Genomic DNA, 17,230 nt, shown 5'->3' with positions numbered 1-17,230 from the left:
CCAAACGCAATAACGCCAAGCATTCAACACAGCGGTTGTGACTGAAATTTTCCGCGATTTCTCTATATGCAATACACACAATGTTAGGTACACAGTACACATACCTACATACCAAAGTTGCGCTTCGTTATGCCGGTGTTAGCTAATAACTGAAATCCTGCACAAAGTTTGACTAGCGACGGGATGCGGCAGGATGTGGCAGGTGATAGCCGACTCAAGGTGAAAACGGCACTCGACTTTGCAATGCAAGAATGTTGGATACGTGAACGCACGCACTTCCGGTTTACAAAGTCATCTTTCGCATATTAAACAAGTTATGGAATATATCAACCAAGCCCAGCGAGTTTGCATGACTTTAAATTCATTCATACACTCGTATGTGCTTTTGGCGGTTAGAGTGAAGCGTTGGAGAGCTTTGTACGTAGATGCTATACATGTACATGCATGTGTGGTATAGGTTTTTGGCTTTCCTACAAATAAAGCTGCATGACTCACATGATATCTGCTGATAATATGGAACTGAGGATTGATGAGTTATTCAAATCACATCGTTCGTGGAAAATGTTAAACAATAGTCTAAAATTTAGGTTTACAGAAGAGGCGAAATTAAATAAATTAAACCGTTAAATTTCTATATAGAAGAGTTTTAACATTAACAGAACTGCCAAAGAAGGTTGTAAGTTCGATCATAGCCGAAACATTCAACTACAATTTCAGTGCTCTGAGAGAGCAGAATAAATGGTAAGAGATATTGCTGGAAATATGATCCAATCGTATACTAACATTGAGTTACTGAGTATTACTCTCAGAAATTAGAAATGAAAGTCGGTTATTAAATTCGGTCAAAATCTGTTAAGATTGCCACTTAAAATTTCCATCTGCTTTAGAATAAAATCTCGAGTAAATCATAAAATATTATGCGCATCTTCAGAATCCTGTTTTTTTCTCTCGAGACCCCACGAAGGCAATCAACCTCAATCTATTCCAGCAGTTTTGTCGGTCAGTTGCGATTTCTCGTTAATGGTTAGAGATGGACTCCAAATATTCCTCATCCTAAATCCTCATAAATAAAATTTGGGGCAATACGTCATTCATCTTCGCATTGGGTTGGTGAAAATATTAAGGTAGACAACAGAATTAATTTGCTCTTGTGTTTTTTTTACATATCCAGGAAAGTAAACATTGCTTTTTTCATTTGTTTCCTTGTCCAGAACCTGACTAGAGACTATATGTAGGCTATTTCAGAAAACCAATTATCCAATTATGTCTGAGCCGAAGGTTCTTCTCTTTTCGCCGTTATACAAAGGCAGTTTTAGAGTTTTCACCGTATCCCTCACCAGAGGGGACCTCACGTTATTCAGAATTGCTTGGTAACCAAGGTCGAAATTGATGACAGCGCCGCTATTACGCTTGTGTACCTTGAAACAAGGCTACACACCATTGCGTCACATTCTACTAGCGCCTCGAAGAATGTGTAAGAAATGAAAAGAAAGGGAAGCAGACACAGCTTTAACGGAAATTAATGAAAGGCTTTTGTATTGAAATGCCATGTCTTTGAAAGCCCTCTATTAAAATGCAATTGACTCGTGTAGTATTTTGTCAAAAGCAATTCATTTCCTCAGTCATAATAGGCGTGTTTTTCTCTCAAACTATCAGCACACCCAAATCGCCGAATCAGTAAATTGTACCGTTCTGACAAAAAAGCTGACAAAATATGGAACGGCTAAAAAAATAGCCTCTTGATTAATTGGGCGTCATGCGAGGCAGACTGACACATTTCAAACCAGTATACATAGTAAAAGTGACGCATAAATCTTCAGATAAACCACACACAAGGGCTGGGGAGAGTCAAAGGAGATCGCAAAAGCTCACAGGAAGTGGCAATGTCAAATATTCATATAAACACTGCGCGTCAAATAAAAGTAGACATTTTTTTCGTTTTTTTTTTTTGCAGTAGCGCCAAAGACGGGATAAATCTTTTCAGTTATTTTAAATCGATTGCAAAGTCTACTGAAATATTCTTTGAATCTCTTGTGGTATATAGTTATACAGAATGATTGAAGACAAGATTACGTCAAGTATTTACCATTACAAAAACAAATTACACTATCCAAATTGCACAAGAATGACGTCACATATGTGTTGTTGACACCAGTATGTTTTCCATGACTCTAGAGTCCGAGACATGCAAATATTAAGCTTTTTCTACTAGCGGCCGTGTCTCATAAACACCATTTCGGAAGCTGTCTAAGACCTGACAATAATACTAAACATAACCTTAAAAAGAGGCCACGTAACAACTAATAGTGGTAAGCAGTAAATAATTATTAAAGAAAGTTACTTTTTGACGCTGACTGTCAAGTTTAACTGACAATTTGTGCATTTTTTCATCATTTGAACATTTATTATCGCATTGTTACAGCGTCAACTATTGACGGCACTTCAAGCAATTGCTGATTACTCGAACAAACCGCAGTACAACAACCACGCAAATACCCACACCCACTCACCGGCACACATGCGCCCACACTGAAGCCGTTTTCACCACAAAGGCGGTATGGCGGCATGCATTTTCCAGGCATTTGTTGCCAAACTGGCATCCAGCTGCGCTCAAGCTCAGCCATATGTTTGCCTCTGTGGTGAATGCAAATCCAACAGTTTCCGCCGTTAGGACGTGTAAATATGCGCATGTCTGTGTGTGTGCAGATTGATTGTGGAATAGGAGTGGCTGGAGGAAACTGGTGTGGCTGCGGAAGGAAGCGGAAGCGTCATGCCGCAAATGCACACATGTACGCCATGCACGCACATTATGAAATTGTTGTGTGAGCGGATTCGGTGTACCTTTGGTTGTTATTTTGCTGCTACAACTATATTCAAGTGTTTATACACATATACACATATATGTATATGTACATATATTTCGTGTAGTGTGTAGTTGTATGTATGTATGGCTTGGATGTTTATGACAGCTTGCAAATTGTAGCGATAGTTAAATTCTGTTATCTGCTCGTTGTTGGAAATTATCCGAGCGAAATTTTATTTTATTTCCACCATCTGCGGAAAGTAAGTTAAAAACAAACAAAGCGGCCAAGGTGAAATGATGCATAAACAAATCTGTAGAAAATAAAACTAATTGTTTTAGAAAAAAAGTGAAGCCAATATCCTCCACATGTACTAATAATCATACAAACACTTTTGAATAAATTTGAAATAAAGCAAGAAAAATACTAATAAATATAAAACAATGTGCCAAGAACTTGATTTTGATTGTTCTTTGTATCGTAGCTATATGCTATAGTTATCCAATCCGAACAATTTATTGTATAATTACTTCAGGCTTCGACTCTTGCAGATTTCTCCTCAAAAAAGTTTTCCGAACAAGCAATTGATTGTCCAATAGCGGCGGTTCTAACAAATGAGCAGTTTCTAGATGATAGAATGATGTGTGCGAAATTTCTGATCGATATCTTAGATACTTCAGGACTAGTTCACTCATGTGGTATACCGATAGACGGACAATCAAACAAAAAGAATGTCGAAAATCGATTCAGCTGGTCACGCTGATTATTTAAATATTTTTTATAGGGTCTCCGACGTCACCTTCCAGGTGTCAGAAACATCATGTTAAACTTATTATACTCTGCTCAGGGTATAAAAATATACTTTACATCTATTTGGACTATTATATAACTAGCCGATTTTTTAGAAAGGTGTAGTAATGCCTCGCACAAATACTTGCCTTGACCACTGATAAGTGATCCATGGATTGCTAGAGTATACCTTACCCCCAAAACAGAAATCAGACAAGGTCGGATCTAAATAATTTAGATGCCTAATAAATGACATGTTCATGTCTGACTATATTCTAAGCGACGTGGATAATCGGTTGCTAATATTATTTGTGTTCATTATACTTTAAACGGAAACAATTGAAATCATCCTTCAAAATACCTTGCAAGGTGCTACTACTAGGATAACATTCATTTTTACTTTTTCATAGAATTATATATATCCGCAAAGCTTCTAAAAGCAGCCCCTGAAACCGAACCTTTTTTATAAATTTCTAATTAAACTACTTAACTCTCTCTTCTGTATTATGCTGTTGCAATCAAAATGGGAGTGGAAGTGAAGAAAGTGAACTTTCTTCTAACCAACATTTTGCAAAAGAGAGACAACAAATCACATGTGACTTTATTTTATAGACTTCCATAGTGTTTTTTTATATATACGAACACCTGCTAACTTGATGTCTTCATTAACACTCAGCAGCAATTAAGTATTTATGAAGCAAAAGCTCTGTGAAATTTTCAGACTAATAAGATCATTTGGTCAACACTTGCTTAAATCCTTATCCCTTTGCATACATAAGATTTAATTATTCATGGCGACATACATTGGCTTGTAAACACACATACATATGTATACATATGACTACAATTGTTACATATGGCCGTGGCCTTCAGTTGTGCACAGAAATTGTGGTTGTCTAATTGCTTTGTATACATGTATGCATATATGTAGGTAGTGGTGTCTTCAGTACAAGACCGCTAAGTGTATTGTCAACTTAGGTTCACACTCGTATACATTAAGCACATTACGAGTATGTACCCTGCAAAAAGTAGGACCACAACATGTACCTGGACGAGAATACACTATCTTGTAATCAAGATTAAACACTGGTGACTGAAGTGGTCTAACATGGAACATGAACAACTTTGATCCAACGCTGCTTGACACCATCGTGCCTGGCCAGCACTTAGAGAACTCTGACACCGCGATGCGAAGCGATTTAAATGTCACAAGGTGGCTTCAGGGGAAGCTGGATTCCAACTGGTTTTATATAAATAAAGCACGTACCATGCCTAGCCTGTGATTAAGTGACCCTAGCTGGTGTATGGTTTAAAGGTCATATGGTGACTTCAGGAGAAGCTGGCTCTATATAAGTAAAAGAGACACCAAGTCTGACCAATGCTTAAAGGACTCTCACGCCGCGATGTGGCTTGATTTGGAAGTCACTCGCTAGCTGCCATCTGACTCTACATAAGTAAAAGAGGTGCCAAGCCTGACCAGTGCTTAGGAGAATCTATCACCTCAGTGTGATATGATTTAAAAGTCGTGACTACAGAGGAAGCTGGCTGCAAGTTGGCCCCAATAAAGAAAGCTGGTACGTGGCTCTAACGCCACAATGTGATTTCATTTGGAAGGCAAAGGTGAATACAGAGGAAGCAGGATAGCTCTATAAGAGAAAGCAGGCACCGTGCCTGGCAGTTCTGGGGCGATGATTTAAAGATATGATTTAAAAGTCGTGACATTACTACAGAGGAAGCTGGCTGCCAGTTGGCTCTATAAAAGAAAGCTGGTACTGTACCAGTGCTTAAGTGATTCTCGCGCTACGATGTGATTTCATTTGAAAGACAAAGGTGACTTCAGGGAAAGCTGGCTGCCAGCTATCTCTATATGAGTAAACCAAGCACCGTGCCTAGCTAGCGCTTAGAAGGCTCCGACATGTAAAGCGATTTAAAAGTCATGAAGGGGAAGCTGGCTACCTGCTGGCTCTATAAAAGAAAGCAAACAAAGGGCCTGTCATGCGATTTAAAAATCAAGAGATGACTTCAAGGGAAGCTGAAGCCAGCTGGCTCTATAAAAGAAGCGGTTACCGAGCCTGACCAATGCTTAGGGGACTCTCACGCCGGGATGTGATTTGATTGGGAAGTCACAAGGTTACTTCAGCTAAAGCAATAGCCCATACCAAATTTCGTGAAGATATCTTTTCAAATGAGAAAGTTTAAAATTTTATTGAAAAATACGCGTCTCATTACTTGAAAAAATTTTAACAACTGGGTACAGATCTATGAATAAATTTAGGCAGGTCCGAAGAATCACGAAAAAGGCAATATTCACCTTTTGACATAGTCCAGTACATCGTACAATGTGGTCAGATATGTAACCAGGTCTGCTACCAAGTATAGTCATTTGGATCAGCTGGTCCTTAAAATTTTCCTGGGTAAATGCGCATGTATGTATGTGTGTATCATTCCACTTGCTGATTTTAAGTGGTAAGCTGTTAATTACGTGAATTAACACATATCATTTCGCAGTATGGACATGTTATACATATGTCATCTATGGCTGCCCAGAGCAAGTTCTAATTATGAACCAAATAAGATGCGCAGTTTGTGCTTGCCAATTAAGTGGAGAGCATTTAAAGCTAACCGTGAAGAAGTGTTCACATATTACTTAAATTTCGTTTCCTAAACTATTAGAAAATTTCCAGTCAAACATATATTCTTGTATACATACATATATATTTGTGTATAGTATATGTATATAAAGAACTAAGTCTAAATTCTATTGAAACTGAGCTTTCTTATTATACCTGTATTAAACTAAAATAAATGCTCTTAACCAACAAATCATAATCCTATCTTTTCCTAAGGTGAGTTCAATGAAAACAATTCGTGAAGCGTTCTCTTCCTCCGTGTCTATATTTTATGATATACATATGTACTATATGGGCTCTTAAATATTTTACAGATATTTGACAAAATCTTTTCTTGATAGTATTATTAAATGAACTATCGTACATATTCACAACCATCTCTGTAACATTGATGGCAATCATAAAAATAGTTTGCAACTTAAACTCACAACCTCTCGCGTCGAAGTCTTGCGATCAAGTTCAATTACAGATTATTAAAAGAAACAAAACAATCAAAGCCCTTTCGAGCCGAGAAATGTAAGTAATAAGAAATTTCGAAATATTTAAAAGGATGATGAGTCAAAAGCTGAAGACAATAGCGACCAGGCGATTTTCACATCGCGTTGAAACGTTGCTCAACTTAGTAGATAAGAAGCTGCCTTGGAGCGGAAGAAATTTATTCGGTCACTCTACTCAAATGCCAGATGCACTTTCTGTATATTCTGTATCGCTTTTGCAGACACTTGCTTACTTTATGTATATTTATATAATAAAGATATATACATACATACCTGTGTATGAATATACCGTTATCACTGCTGTGAAGCAGAAACACATGTGCACCTTTTACACGCACCACTTGCAATGCAAATTTTAAAGTGCTTCTTCATAGTTACCATGACGAGGCAACACTTGTACACACATACATATGTTTGTATATATATTCATTCGTCTGTACGTAGCAATTGCCGAGGGAAGAGGCCAAGCAAGCTGAGCAAGATGCCGTGTATGAACAGAATGAAGTTGGAAGTGCAGAGCTTCTGGTTCAGTATATTTAGTGTCAGTTGAGGGCACTAGAGTGTATTACTTGTATATGCATTGGAGTAAGTGGAGAGCAATACACATGCCATACATATGTGTGTATATGACTGAAAATGATGAATATGAATATTTTTGCAGGGCACCTACTGCTGCAACAACAAACAGTTCAACAGCAATTTCCTTTCACTTTTTGGTAAAACAAAATTTTATGCTAACAAACGAAAATATAAAAATAACAAAGAATATATTAATAATCCAGAAGGATGTATGTATGTGTATATATGTATATGTATGTATATCTATCAAGTGTTTACGTGAAGGACATTTGCGATTTTTGTTTTTATTTTGTGGCATCAGTGCCTCAAGTCCTTCATTTCATAGACTCTCTTCGCTCCTACTGCACTCTCCTGTTATTCATTCGTGCATACACATATACACACATACAGTTTCCATTTATATGACACCTGCTGGTGTTCAGACTACTACCTACGGCTTCTTTTCGACTTTACCCTCGTAAATATGCAACCAAATCTTGCATCCATGAGTTGTCAGCCAGCTATGGAAGACTGCCTTCCTTGTTTACATGTTGGGTACTATGTACACATCTATGTGTGTGTATGTGTGTACAGCTTATGGCTGCATAGAAAATATTTTAATTGTCATATAAATTTCGCAATTTGCCACATATCTCTGGCTTGCCAGCGCTGAGACTCACCTGTGGCAGGCGGCGCTTTAATTTGTTTAGGTAAGCTGTGTGGTTGTTGTTACTTTTGTTTCTTTTGCTTTAGGCTTCATTATGAGTTTGTTTTGTTTACTAGGCTTATCAGTATGGATATCTACAAATGTAAGGGCGTACTTTTGAGGGGAATGCGGCTTTTCATTGGCATTTATACAAATTTTTATTCTTCATTAGTTGTAAGTTTCACCTTTCAGTTTTTTTTTTTTTTTTTTGATTTAAAAATGGTATTTTTCTTATGGAGAATTAGATCAATCAGTAGTTGCTGGGAGCTTGAGATATTCTTATATTGCTGAAAACTATCGTTGGCCAGAAGCTGAAATTACAAAGAAATAGGACAGATTTTCTTCCGCCGCGACTGTACTTCGGAGCGTGCGGATTCGGTAAAGGGCGTTCCTAGCTAACCAACGAGCGGCTGGTCAGTTGTCTCCGAGCACCTGGTTAGTCAAGACAAACATTTTCGAGCGACGTGTTTCTGTGAATGGTGCAAGCCGAAAAAAGGGAAAAATGAGCAAACGATGCTCATTGTCTTTTTTGACATCAAAGGCATCGTCCACCACGAATTTGTTCCTCCTGGACAAACCATCAAAGCCAAGTTTTACGTGGAAGTCCTCAAGAGACACAAACGAAGGTTCAATCGGGTCGACAACGCCCCTAATCACACCGCCTTTTTTGTGAACAGCTACCTAGCCAAGGCCGGCATCCCGCTTCCGCGGCAGCTCTGTAGCCCAAATGTGGCCCCCAGCACTTTTTTGTTTTCTTGTTTGAAAAACCCGATGAAAGGCAAGCATTTTGCGACGATAGAGGGAATCCAAGCAGCATGCACCTCGGCTCTCCGGTATAGCGGAGAATGCCTTCGGTGATGCCTTCAATGCTTTTAAATCGCGCTGGCAGCGCTGCATCGACGCAGAAGGATCCTATTTTGAAAGTTTTTGAAGAATTGTAACGATTGGTTCAATAATTTTTTTTTAAATCGACTCAGTCCTATTACTTCCCGGACAGACTCTGTAAATAGATTCGTTGGATAGAGAAAGTTCTCAACCGAAAAATTTGCACTAAATGTCATTAAGGAGTCTTCGTTAAAGCACATGTTATCAATTTCCTATATAGATGAAATTTTCCAGGCTATCGTTGGGAGCTTGGGAATTTATTGAACTAACCCTGTATTTTTCCTGCAATTTTTTAAAGCTTTTTGAAGATCAGAATTCATAATATTGGTACGGTGACCTCTAGACCTTTCTTTCATGAAGTACTTCTCTCAAAATTCGTCCACTATAGAGGTTACTTATAGCATGATGTACACAAGCTGTTGGAATTCATGGTATTTTATGGAAAGTAGGAGAGTTTGCTACCGCTTTAAGCCTTTTTCAAACTATATTTCATTGCAATATATCGGAGTTTGGGAGATATAAAATTTGTCACGAAGCTAATTTCATTTAAAGGGAGTAAGGCATCCGGAATGGCACTAAACTTTAAGATTATTTCGGTTTCAGGAACCAAACGCTGCAAAACTTCAAGTTTTTTTGTAAAAGTAGTGGGAGTAGGTATAGAATGATTTATTTTCAGGGGTGTCACATAAGTACATATGTGTTACGATAACATTCATGTGACAACGGAAAGTGTTACGAAAAAGATCATTAATATTGAACTGCGGCAACTTTTTTACTCGGTATATAGTACATACATATGTATGTATGTATGTCGGTAGATTTATGGCGTATTACACGCGTACATTTACGTGCCTCGACACAGTAATGCACCAAATGTATGGTGAGCCCCTCCTTCGGATAATCCCATTTTTATCAGAGTTTCTTTTGGTATTTTATTTTTATACTTTTTATTTCGCATCATGTTTGACTCAGAGTACGTCCATCGAGTGCGGTCAGTGTTGCAGTGCTCTCTGCCAGCTCTGCACGCTTGCTGCACCGCACTTTGAATTATGTTCATGAAAGTGCTCAAAAAGTGAAAATAGCCACACTCATAAAATGAAATGGAGCTGCCTTTCACCCTTTCAAGTGGAGTACTTACGACAGGTGCCGCGTTTCATTTGTGATGACCATCATTAGTAAGTACATGTTTACAGGGGGTCTCAATGGGATAAGCTGGCTGAAGGTCATTCGGTAAAAATACGATGAGATATGAAAGTTTGAGTGAGAAACTGGGGCTAGTAATTCGCCAAAGCGTATTATGGACTTAAAAAAATGGGTATTAATTTGAATTTGTTGTAATTACACTGATTTGGCTAGTGACAACTTCTTGGGAATACCAATCCTAAGGAGGTTCTTCATCGTTAATAGACAAGGACATCATCGCCAACAGCTAATAGTAGAGGCTGAAAGTTTTTATTTCCTTCTGAGTCAAATTGACCTATTTAAACCAATTCAGCGGCAAACCATATTGAAGCCCATATTACTCTTTGAATCTTTTAGTGTTTTTAACTGTTGCGAATGTCTTCCTTTATTTAGATATGAACCATTTTATAGATATACCAAAATTACAATTTCTTACTCCTTCTTAGAAGATGATTCAATACATGTTCTTAAAAGGAAATTCGCCTAGTGTAACCAAAAAGTGCTTGGATGATGTATTCCGTGGCTCTTCTTTAATAATGGTAAGGAAAGATCGCACATCAGATATAGATGAGCCACGTCAATATAAGGATATTATGACGAAAATCCTCGAAGTCGTATTCTTAGATCTCCCATTGTGTGACATAGCTCAGATGGCAAGCATTCCAAAAGACTGCGTAGAACTTTTCCTGCATTAAATATTGGAAATATGAGAGACACCGTTTCCCGAGATTCACCGATTACATGGAGAAAGACAACGCATACAGAGGCACTGATCTCCACTATGTTGAATTATTGGATCCGATCCGAATTGGAAAAAACCAACCACGGAAAGAAGAAAAGTGCACCATGACAACTTCCAAAAATCGTATTTTTCAGATGGGTTAAGAGGACAGAGGCCGGTGGATCAAATGTATTGTAACTGAAATAAATCACAATTTTTCAATTTCTTTCTTTTGTAAGGCTAGTACTGTTTGGATGCCCTAGCATTGGAACGAATGTGGCGCAGTCGACGGAGTATTCTAGAGAATTATTGCGGGAAATATTTATGCGTTGATAAAAACAAAATCCACAAACAGGAAAAGTCAATTCTAATTAAGACTACATTTTTTTAACTGATTTGGAAATTAACTTGAAAAAACTTAATAATTATTTTTGTTTTTATTTTTTATTACATTTGTATGTATTTATGTACGATCTAACTTTCTTATATGAGTATTTATCTTCGACAATTTTAGAAAACTATTACCGAAAACGAAGATTAACAAAAGCAAAGAAAAACAGCAAATCAACAGGAATCAATCAATTAGTTCCTTTACTCGAGCAATCAAATCCTGCTTAATCATTTTTGAGGGAACCTGCACATCAAAATGTGTTTTCAAAATATCACGCAATTGGGTAGCAGTACAACTACCCAGCGTATCATTGCTCGCCAACTGTTGCACGTAGCTAAGTAGCTGCAAACTATCCGCATCCGCTTTAGGTATTTTAGGTGCATTTGCACTTGATGCACCAGTTGCCGGGCGCTTTTTTGCTACTTCAACATCATCGCCGAATATTTCGTTTATTCGAGGCAAGATTTTTGCAATGCGTTCATCCTGCCGCTTGGCATCCGGCATTCCACTCAAACCGGCATTGTCAGTTTTTATATTCAAAGCTAAAGCCAATATATTAGATTGCAATGCCTCCACAGTTGGATCAACAAGAAAATTAGATTGGAATGTGGTACGCAATTTACTGACTACTTTTTCAAAAACTTTCACACCTTCTTCGGGTGAGTCGTTTTGCATACTATTCCAATTCGCAAAATCTATATTGCGTATGTGTTTGGCAAAAGGCAGATATACTATCTTGAAACCATCACCTGATAATAAGGGTTTGGACGTATCATCCTCTGTAGCAGTACCGTCCACGGGTATTAAAGCAACGTAACGTGGAATTGATTTGCGCTTACGCATGAATAAGCAAATAGCCATTTTATCTCGCTCCAAACACCGTTCCCAAAGTGCCCGAAATAGACATTTCGATCCCTTAACACCTTTCTCATCGGGATACATAAAGTTTTGTGGTTTATAATACCAATTTTCTGGCAATTCCGAAATCGGTTTAAAGCCAAGTAACATCATGCCGGGTGCATGCAAGTTTCGGACACGATTTATTTGCTCGGGTGTAATGCGTATACTCATGTCACCCAGGTTAATCTCGTGCCAACCACCACTTTGTTTAACTACGTACTCTTCAGCAATTTCCATAGTTTCTTGTGACTGCTTACGCACCATAATAACACGCTTTTGATGTACAATTGAATTGTCTTTCCGCAGAAGCCGCACTTTTCGTGGCATGAAACGAGCTTTGAAATACTTATAGTAGAGAGCTGATATCGCCAAATCTGGACCCAGCGACAATTTGAAATGGCCCAACGATCGTCTTAAAACGTTTTGTCGCAGCTTGCGATCAGATAATAGTGTACGTAATTCTTCGGGATTTTTTGGCTCAAAATCAGCAATATTTCCATCTGTAATAAAGTTATTATGAAATGCAACTTAAAAATAAGTTTCTCACAAACCTTCAACCAGCGTTATAAATTCTTTGTAAAATGGCTCATAATCAAATTCATCAACCATGGGTATCACTTGAAACTCGATTTCCTTGCCTTCCAGATCTTTGGCTTTTTGCAAGGCTCTTTGATATAAATTTGAATTGGGAGGATGGGGCGTTGCTCTGTCAGTAAGATAAACCAATGTCGAAGAAACCAGATTATAGCCGGCGTTTTCAAATAGATTTATACACAAGCGTAGCATAACAGCAAAATCGGCATTGCCGCCATTTCCTACGATACCATAGTTGGTCCCAAATTCTTGTTCAGCAGTTTCCATAAAGCGCAGGTAATGTTCTACTATTGATTTCGATAAGGCGCGGAGTGGTAAGAAAACCGCGCAATTTTGTGGCAAAACAATATTATCCAAACTGCTAGCTTCATATGGATCCGGATTCATTTCAGTATTTGCAAATACAATACCAATTAAGTCATTACTGTTTACAAGCAACCCAGATATTAGTGCTTTACGCACAATATCCAATGCCTCAGCAAATCTCTCATACTCTGCATAAAGATTAGCGTCCACCACGAATATCAGCGCTTCGCGCCCTTTATAATTTGGTTTTGTTTCATCATCGTCATCCTCGCTGTCGCTAATTAACACATCGATATTCGGATTCCAATTTAGATTTGAGCTGCAACTCGCCATTGATAAGCCAGAAGTTCTTCACTTGTAAATGTTGTTTTGATTGTTGTGAAATAATTTTAAACGAAGCAATTTGTGAATCTAAAAATTGCACAGCCGGTTATTTCGATAACAGTTCGATATAATCAAAAATTTTAGCGCATGACTTTTTATCGAAAAACACGAACACTACAGCCATGCACGAGATCGATTATATACTAAAAATTACATGCCGCCTTGTTCTTAACGCAGAAATCCAGAACTTTTTAAACCTATCTTTGATTAAAGGACTTTAAAAAACAGTTTTCTTATAATTTTGAACAAATAAATCGAATTGTTATACTTTTCGAAATAAAAATTGAATGGCAACATTATAAATTAATCAGATGACTTTGTAAACTGAAAATAATCGATATCTATTTTGTTTAATAATTCTTACTGCAAGCCTTTTTGTTTACAATATTTATCTTCAAGTTTATGTTAAGTGCCGTTTTCTTTTGCAGCTGGATATTGAAAGCATATTAACACATACAATTTTGGATATTTAACAAAAAATATTTCCATCTCTAAGAAAAAATTTCGATACATATAAATGTCCACCGATTGGTTTTTAACCAATTGTTAATCGACCGTCGTCACGAGCAGTAATCGTTGGGTTTAGTGGAAAAGTTTTAAACATCTGAAAGTGTAAAAGTGTGCAAAAAAAAGCCTTACTAAACGAAAACGCTTGTTGCTTTTTCTAACGCCATAAATATTAAACAGTGAAAATGAGTTCTAAATCGTATTTTGAGGATTCGCGCGACGAAAGCCAAGGTGGAAAACTGTCCAGAAAAATAAAGGATTCGCCATTCATGATTATTGGTAAATGGAGAAAACCTAAAGGTTTTACATAATTAATCATAGTTATGGTAGCTACTAGCCACGACGACGAGTAGACAGATTGTTTGCCATGCCATCAGAAACATTTTAAATGAATTTAATGTATTTCACCAATATTACAAATGAATTCGAAATAGGAAATATTTGAGGCTAGCGCTTGACCTTGACCATGCTTTGTGTCATACACGCATCGGGGAACGCCTGCAGCTTTAATGTTTTTCTATATTACACAACAACAATGTAATTGTGCTTGTGTTTAATTACAATTATATTGTTTAATTAAATACATACATATACTGAATGTATTTCCTATTTTATTTGCTAAAACTTTCAAACAAATTAATGTGTTCTCGTTTCCTGTGCGCTACTTTAAACATCCACTGAATATCGCTTCTCAACAATCCAATGATTGCAGACATGATCTTGCTTTCACTTTGATTTCTTCTTATAAGTGTTAAAACCATATTGGTCATTCTGCAAAATATACATAACAAATGTATAACCAATTGCTTGCCAATTTCAAAGAAATCCATAATGATGATGTAATACTCATACTCGCGTAGTAGTGAGTATTAATATATTTCCATTTTTGACAAAGTGCATAGCTTTTCAGTATACACTTATAAAGAAGATAATTTGGTAGATTTAAATCATTTTTATTAAGTCTGCGAAAATTTGCAATTGTTGCTGTGCGAACTATACTTCAGCTGTCTGTTTTTTTTTTTGTTTTGGTCAAAATTTTATTCCCTTTGCGTTGGCATGCACGATGGCAGCTAATTCTCGAATTTTGAGCAATTCACATGCGTCTTATGTGCACATAGATTTCCTGTGTTTTTAATATGTTAATAGTATGTATATGTGAATAGTTTGCAGTGCAACAAGTTCTTATTATAAATATCCACGGAAGTAAAAAAAAATTATTCCCAAATGTTTATGTCCCACGATCACTATTTTTTATATATGTTTGATGTATAAGTTTGCAGTGAAGACAGGCTGGTTAAAAAGAAAAAAAGGAAGCTATAATCGCAAACTTTAAAATGTATATGCGTGCATTAATTTTGTGAGCACAAATTATTTGATAAGTATTTCGACTTCTTTGTCGTAATAGAATTCTCTTAAATTTAAAATGTGTATTTATATGACTACAGATATGTCATTTGGTTTTAAAGTGCACGTGAAGACGAAATTGCGTCTGCCTCCCTACCTCAAAACGCTTGTTGAGTGTTCGAGGTGCAAAATGAACATACATTCTATTTTGTTCATATATATGTATATGTGAATATATATCATTATTCACAAAAGAATGCGAAAAATAGCAATGAAAATTTCCACGAAATCGCACACTTTAGTGCATTTGAAAACTTGTTTATCTTTACAGCTGTTTCTGATTTTTTTTCAATACACTTACAAATGTACGTTGCGTTTCTCTATTATATCATATTATTGCACTTATGTATGATTAACAATTGTTTTTCCATGAATTTATATTTGCAGGTTTGGCTGGCTTCGTAGCGGCTGGCATTATTGGTGCTTATAAATATAAGAACCGTGGCACAATGAGCACCAGTGTTTTCTTAATGCAACTTCGTGTTGCGGCGCAGGGAACCGTTGTCGGGGCGCTGACGTTGGGTCTCGGCTATAGCATGGCCAATGAATATATATTTAACAAAACACCCAAAGAAAAGTAATGAATGCCAATTGATGATTATCTTATTTAAGAAATAGAGTTAAGAAATTAATGTAATCATGCACATGCACACATAAATACATACATGTGCAAATTATATGTATGTAAGTATATGCATTTTGTTAGATCACATGCATATGTTCATAAATATGACAAATTGTCAATCAATTTACACAATATACTTTTGTTTAATCTTTTGTAACTCAGATTTATTTATTCCTACAATTTTTACCTTTTGTTAATTCATTTTTAATTTTATGTTTTTTTTTCTTTCTCACTTTTTATTCCAGTACAAAACAGTCTCAATAAAAATAAGCCACCTCTGTTTACATATATGTACAAATATTCACAATAACAAGCGAAATGTGTGCATCAAGGATTTGCTGCAAAATCTTACCAAACTGAAATCCTCTTCAATAGCTGAGACTCTCATACTATAACAATTACATAACATATATACTAAATATTTTCATACATAATTTTTAGCTAAATGATACGTACGATATATGATAATTTCTACATGTTAAGAAAAAAACAAATGATGGATATGATAAAATCACTTTACTTAGGAATAATGACGGCATTATATTGCCTGTGATATGCAAACTAATGAATACAAAAGTTTACTGAACAGAGATGCTAAATAGCTAATATTGTAGTTTTGTAATGTTGGAATGAACTATTTATAAAAAAAAATACAAGAAACAAACATTTTTCGTTAAACGATATTATAAATAAACAAACGCTTACTTTTATGTATGATTATTTAAGTTAAATTTATTTTAAAAAATTAAACAATAAATGATGTAATAATTGATAATTAAAAAGTTTTTATCAAATCATATAAACAAGTATACGCCAAATGGGTAGAATGTGGGATTTTGTTTAATAAAGGTTTTTAGTTACCCCGCTACAACAACAACGTTAAAAAGCAATATCATAGTTCTTTTACATTTAAAGCAAACAATTTCGTAAATTCTCGATTAGAATTAAGACCCCAAACGTAAAATGGTGACCAATTAGGACGATAGCACCTTAGTTGGCTTCATTGAAAATATGTAGACGAGTAGACTTCGATGTACATATAACCCAATAAAAGATTTAAATTCCCTACGCGTGGAGTGAGAAATAACGAGCACTGAAAGAGTAATCCCACATACAACTGCTATGATGACGCATGCTGAATGTTACTAGTCCCGAGACCGCCCTAGCAACAGTGCACGATAATGTTGCACACTTGAACTAATACTTACATATATGACAAATATCAGTCAGCACTACGTATTACTTGCGATAGTAAATTGCAGATTATCCTCTATTCTGCGAAGTCACGTCCGAAATATTTTTTTATTATATTTTAATAACCCGCTAAAGATTACTTAGACTATCATTACT

The 17,230-nt window shown here is 36.4% G+C and overlaps 2 protein-coding genes across 3 annotated transcripts; one reads left to right on the top strand and one right to left on the bottom strand.

The window, feature by feature from the left end:
- Positions 1–11,194: 11,194 nt before the first annotated feature.
- LOC120782204 (ATP-dependent DNA helicase 2 subunit 1) lies at positions 11,195–13,392 on the bottom strand. The gene is made up of 2 exons (XM_040114360.1): positions 12,612–13,392; positions 11,195–12,560 (listed from the first exon to the last, which is right to left on the bottom strand). Exons 1-2 carry the CDS (start codon positions 13,291–13,293, stop codon positions 11,344–11,346), a joined length of 1,899 nt encoding a protein of 632 aa, XP_039970294.1. The 5' UTR covers positions 13,294–13,392; the 3' UTR covers positions 11,195–11,343.
- A 490-nt stretch (positions 13,393–13,882) lies between these two features.
- Positions 13,883–16,590, top strand: LOC120782225 (HIG1 domain family member 1A, mitochondrial). Of its 2 annotated transcripts, none has more exons than XR_005706236.1 (3): positions 13,883–14,130; positions 15,643–15,939; positions 16,126–16,590. XR_005706236.1 is itself a non-coding variant. In XM_040114393.1 (3 exons), exons 1-3 carry the CDS (start codon positions 14,037–14,039, stop codon positions 16,142–16,144), a joined length of 303 nt encoding a protein of 100 aa, XP_039970327.1. In that variant the 5' UTR covers positions 13,883–14,036; the 3' UTR covers positions 16,145–16,590. The 2 variants fall into 2 exon arrangements, 1 of the variants encoding a protein (XP_039970327.1); XM_040114393.1 differs by having other exon boundaries at positions 15,643–15,832.
- The last annotated feature ends 640 nt before the right edge of the window (positions 16,591–17,230 follow it).

Source organism: Bactrocera tryoni, chromosome 1 (assembly GCF_016617805.1).
Source record: "Bactrocera tryoni isolate S06 chromosome 1, CSIRO_BtryS06_freeze2, whole genome shotgun sequence".
Taxonomy (NCBI): Eukaryota; Metazoa; Arthropoda; class Insecta; order Diptera; family Tephritidae; genus Bactrocera; species Bactrocera tryoni.
The sequence above is the reverse complement of the archived record's forward strand: the minus strand, read 5'-3'. Positions and strand labels throughout refer to the sequence as shown.

Bases quoted from the DNA above. Each gene is read 5' to 3' on its own strand.
- LOC120782225 (XM_040114393.1), top strand. From the start codon at position 14,037: ATGAGTTCTAAATCGTATTTTGAGGATTCGCGCGACGAAAGCCAAGGT. The intron at 14,131-15,642 runs GTAAATGGAGAA...TTATATTTGCAG, and splicing joins TTCGCCATTCATGATTATTG to GTTTGGCTGGCTTCGTAGCG.
- LOC120782204 (XM_040114360.1), bottom strand. From the start codon at position 13,293: ATGGCGAGTTGCAGCTCAAATCTAAATTGGAATCCGAATATCGATGTG. The intron at 12,561-12,611 runs GTTTGTGAGAAA...ACTTTATTACAG, and splicing joins ATTTATAACGCTGGTTGAAG to ATGGAAATATTGCTGATTTT.